The sequence below is a fragment of the Engraulis encrasicolus genome, chromosome 18, assembly GCF_034702125.1.
Source record: "Engraulis encrasicolus isolate BLACKSEA-1 chromosome 18, IST_EnEncr_1.0, whole genome shotgun sequence".
In the NCBI taxonomy this organism is placed as follows: Eukaryota; Metazoa; Chordata; class Actinopteri; order Clupeiformes; family Engraulidae; genus Engraulis; species Engraulis encrasicolus.
Window position 1 is genome coordinate 24,135,868 of NC_085874.1, and position 4,594 is coordinate 24,140,461.

General features: G+C 46.3%; 1 protein-coding gene across 1 annotated transcript in view; it reads left to right on the plus strand.

Moving 5' to 3' along the window:
• The first annotated feature begins 332 nt into the window (after positions 1-332).
• Positions 333-4,594, plus strand: part of LOC134469187 (calmodulin-1) — a 14,773-nt gene continuing 10,511 nt past the window's right edge. The window contains exons 1-2 of the mRNA XM_063223308.1: positions 333-547; positions 4,491-4,521. Coding sequence (XP_063079378.1) covers positions 545-547; positions 4,491-4,521 — 34 coding nt within the window. The 5' untranslated portion in view covers positions 333-544. The remainder of the gene's footprint in view (positions 548-4,490; positions 4,522-4,594) is intronic.

Sequence of the window (4,594 nt, forward strand, 5' to 3'; positions counted from 1 at the left end):
CTACAGTAGCCTAACTGAACCACATTCACAACGCATTCATTCTAAAACTGCATTGCAAGATAGGTTGCTGATTTTGTCCTGTTACACAGAAAGACTGTTTGTGGGGTCTTGATTCGTTTGGTTTAGAATACAAGAGTGGGCATTGATCATTGCAGAAATACAACAAATTATTGATCAGTTAAATAAAATGCAAACTTAGCCGTATTGTTTTACTGTAATACTGCGCTTCGCCAAGATGACAGCATTTGCTAGAAACACTCTTCACAGTGTGGTGGTGGTCAGTTTCATCGGCTGACGTATCACTGCTTGGCTTTATTAGTTGAGTAGGAGGTAGCGAGGAACACTTCTGCAGGCAGTCAGCGAGGAAGTGGGACAGCCAGACCAGCGCGTGGCGGAGGAATACACTCGAGCTGCTTTCCATCGGAAACCCGAACAGTACAGAGGCTAGAGAGCTACACACCTATCTCAACTTGAGGACTTGTATTCCGGGGACACACCGCTCGTAGTGTAGTAGTGTTCGCGTATTCACTTCATTTGGAGAAACATGGTGAGTATGCGGATTGCTTGCCTTTATTGTCGTTTTCATTATTCAGTCTTGTTTTCATATGCTGAGATAAGCCGTTTCCAAATGCACTGTTGAAGGCTAGCCCACTGAATGAATAGGTCTTTTCAGGGGCAGCTTGGTTATTTTTTTAAATGACTGCAATGGGTGCGCACTGCATGTTTCTAATACAAGTGGTCATTCCATGGGGAATATCAACAAATGCAACCACGCACCAGGCAACATAAATTAGGAGGTTCAGTCTTCACAGCGATGCAGCAGTCAAAATGGAGCAGGAATCAGCGACAACTGCGCAATTCTTACTGAAGCTATTAAGCTGCCATTAGATAATATCGGGTTACTGTGTTGCAACCCGAGGAGAAGGGGTAGCCTAATTCACACAAGGTTCTGGTTGCTCCAGCTAAAAAACATCCACTGTAATATTCATTAAATTCATTTAAAATGACGGATCTGAAAATCCATGATAGGAGGAGGGGAAGTGGAGCAGCGGTGGTCAGGCCCATAGCAGGCTAGTCTGTTTGACGAGGCAACGGGATACCACTTCATTCAGCGTTTTAAACATGTTTAAATAAGTCATGCTCATCACTGTAGAAGACATGTTTTAATAAACCAATGACCAAGAACTTCTTCCGAGTGTCCAATTATGACAGTCGAGCCGTTCTGTTGCGTTATGTTCGCGCTCGCCAAACCACCATTACGCATAGATGAGATGAATGCAACATCGTATATTCGAAAACACGAAAATGCACACACTGAAGCAATTGGCCTAAGAAGGACATTTCTTTGTCATATGCTATGGAAATACATTGCGCATGACCCACGTCGCTGATAACAAAAAAGAGAAAAGGATGGGTACAGTCGCGCATCTTGTTCATTTGGTTGTCTTTTGCATGTTTTCAATGTATGCAAACTAAAGAGTGCTGTCTCTTTCTCATCATTCGAGCGTGTTGACATCACCTCATTGCAAGGTATTTCCCTTTTGTTGAGGATTTGTCCTGAAATGAACGCGTGGTTGACGGGGGGGAGACAATTCATGGGGTCCTTGCATGACGGGCCTATAATAATCCGATTTTCCAAATGGTGCTGTCAAGACAAAACTCTGTGTGCGTGATTCTTAAACGTTGTCATTAATATTTGGCAAACTGACTATCTACGATGTTATTTTTTTTAGTTCATGGAAAGACAGATCAGCGTAAAATAAGGCATGCTTGACCCAATTTAAGCTACAATCCCAAAGAACCCAAATGCATTTCTGTGTGCGTTTTGGAACACGGTCGTTGTGTGTTTTGACTGACTCTTGGAGCTGTTCACACAAATAGACAACCTTTCATAGTTGTGAGACGTGTAAAGTTACACCACATAGCCCTAGGTGAGTCACTGTCCCCTAGCCTACCTGTTGTAATGTTGCATTTGCTGATGTGTGTTTAGTAACACCAGTGACACCTGAGTCTGCCTGCATTATTCATTTACTTACTTGGAGCTTCCCATTGTGACAAGTAACACTACTGTCTTGTTTACCCTCATGGACATCACAATACCCAACAACAACGATGCACTTGAACAAGATATTGTACGTCTCCTCTTACATTACCGCCAATGTATTGTAAATGCAGGGTTTGGACCACAAGTCACAAACATCTTGTAGCATTATGGGGCAATGCACACATGTCATATATGGAAAGGCTACATTATTTTGTACAATCCCCTTTAAGAGTGGGGTGTTCGCATCATCGATGGAAAAGCATCATTTTGAAGAGTTTGGTGTTGGTCTTGGTGTGTGTGAGTGCTCCTCCTGCCCTCCTGGGAAGATTCTGCTAGTGTGCACTTCCCATCCCTAGTCCCAGAGATGAGACGGTTTTATGTATGTGGTCGCGCCCAAAAAAGGTTTATTGGTCGTTTCTGATGCAACAGAAAGTGTGAGGAATTGAAAAATACAAGTCCTACTAACCCAGGGGTCGGCACAAATTCACAATGTTCATCCAAAGTCAGGTACTGGTTTCCTCCGGTGTCCACTTCACACTGCACCACAACAGGACTCTGACCCGCTTTCCCTACGGCAGTAAGGGTGTGTGTGTGTGTATGTGCTTGTGTGTTTGTGCCCGCCCGGTTGCCTACGCCAGAAGGGGTTTTCTGAGCAGCTGCCCTCTTTTGCACTGGCACAGTGCCATGTGCCTGCCCCCAGCACACACACACACACACACGCACACACACACACGCACACACACGCTTCACTTTCTTGGAGAGGGGAAGGTGGTGGGGCATGTAGAGTCAGCAAAAAGGCCGGTTCTGTTAGGGTGATGTGTGTGTGTGTGTGTGTGTGTGTGTGTGTGTGTGTGTGTGTGTGTGTGTGTGTGTGTGTGTGTGTGTGTGTGTGTGTGTGTGTGTGTGTGTGTGTGTGTGTGTGTGTGGGCAAAGTGAAGTCTCCCATGCCGAACTGGAAGGATAGCAGGGCAGGGCACTCCCACATCTACCCACTGAAGCCTCCCATGGCTTGCCATGGGTGATGCCACTCTGGCCAAAGCCAGCCAAGGGAAACGGCCTGGAAGGCTGCCCCCAGACAGGCGGTTGGGGACGGGCGGTTAGGCAGGTGGCGCGTTGGCTTGGCAGCGGGCATTGAGGAGTGGTTGTTAGCATGCAACGTGTCAGACCAGGATGGACCATGTCCATGGACGTTGGCGTTGCCGGTTCTTGAAGCAAGGGACAGATGGAAAGGGAGGGGGAAACGAAATGAGAAAAAAACAAACAGCCCAATAAGGCATTGCCTGGCAACGCCAGTGGCTCCCCACCCGCCTTACCCTGTTTCATCACAGGATACGGGCCACTCCCTTCCTGAGTGCTGAGTTAAAGAGGTTATTATGGGATGGGTGGGAGGCTGTTACTCCAGCCAGGGAAGCCGACAGGGGGCGGGGCAAAGGGGTTACTTGTCCCAAGCCCAGGGGCGAGCACAGGCGGCCCAGCAAATGGGTCCTCATTACATTATACAGTACGTATTGGGTTTGGGGCCCTTACTGTTCTGGGCCCTACCAAAGCTGTCAGTGCAGCGGCCCAGACTACCAGCCATTAGGGCCATTTGCTCTTTTCAACAACAGCCACCACCACGCTCCTTTTCTCAACCATGGCACTCTGCAGTCTGATTGGACACACTTTCTCCCCAGAGTTTGTATGTGCATTCAGCAGTGTTTTCCATGCATACAGTATAGACCATTCTGTGGCTCGAGCACCGCACTAAAGAAACCATGCACCGCAAAATTGATCAACAGCTGCTACACACATGTCAATGTAGTAGGTGCATAATGCTTGTACTGGCTCAATGTTTTTTCTTTCCCTGTGGTACCACCACGCAATGCTACTTGGTCTATGGGAAACACTGTTCAGTTTGTTGGTTTGTCTGTGTTTGTGTGTGTAAGTGTGTGTGAAGGAGTAATTTGTTTGCTGAGTTGTTAGTGGCAGCCTCAGAGATGACCTAGGTGTTAACCCAGGATGCTGACTGTCAAGAGAAGCAGGGTTTTGGTGGTATGGCAGAAGGACACTAGTGAGAGCCTGAAAAGTTTTGACCATGCATATCATTTAGCCCGACGTAACATTCATTGATTCCATTGCACTGGTGGAACAGGAATATCAAAAGGAAAAATGGTATCAGGGAAGGCCTATATCTCAGGGTCCATATTACATAATATTCAGTCTTTCTTTTTACTGTTGACATATTTGTAAAGAGTTGTGTTCTGGATGTTCTTCGTATCGAATGTCCTGAGTCTGGGATGTTGTTTTTGCTTACAAACACACTGTAAAAAGTGAAAATGTGCAGTATGAGAAAATAAATGTAGCATTTTACATCGACACGCACACACGCACAACATAGCACAGTGACAGTGCTCTTCTGCCTCTGACATTTCCAAGGAGCTAACGCTTTAACCTTTATTCCCTCCAGGCAGACCAGCTAACAGAGGAGCAAATTGCAGGTAAGGGAAAACCTGCCTCTTCAAGATTATTTTTCAAATTGTCATATCCAGGACAGCTAAGTCCTCTTAACGA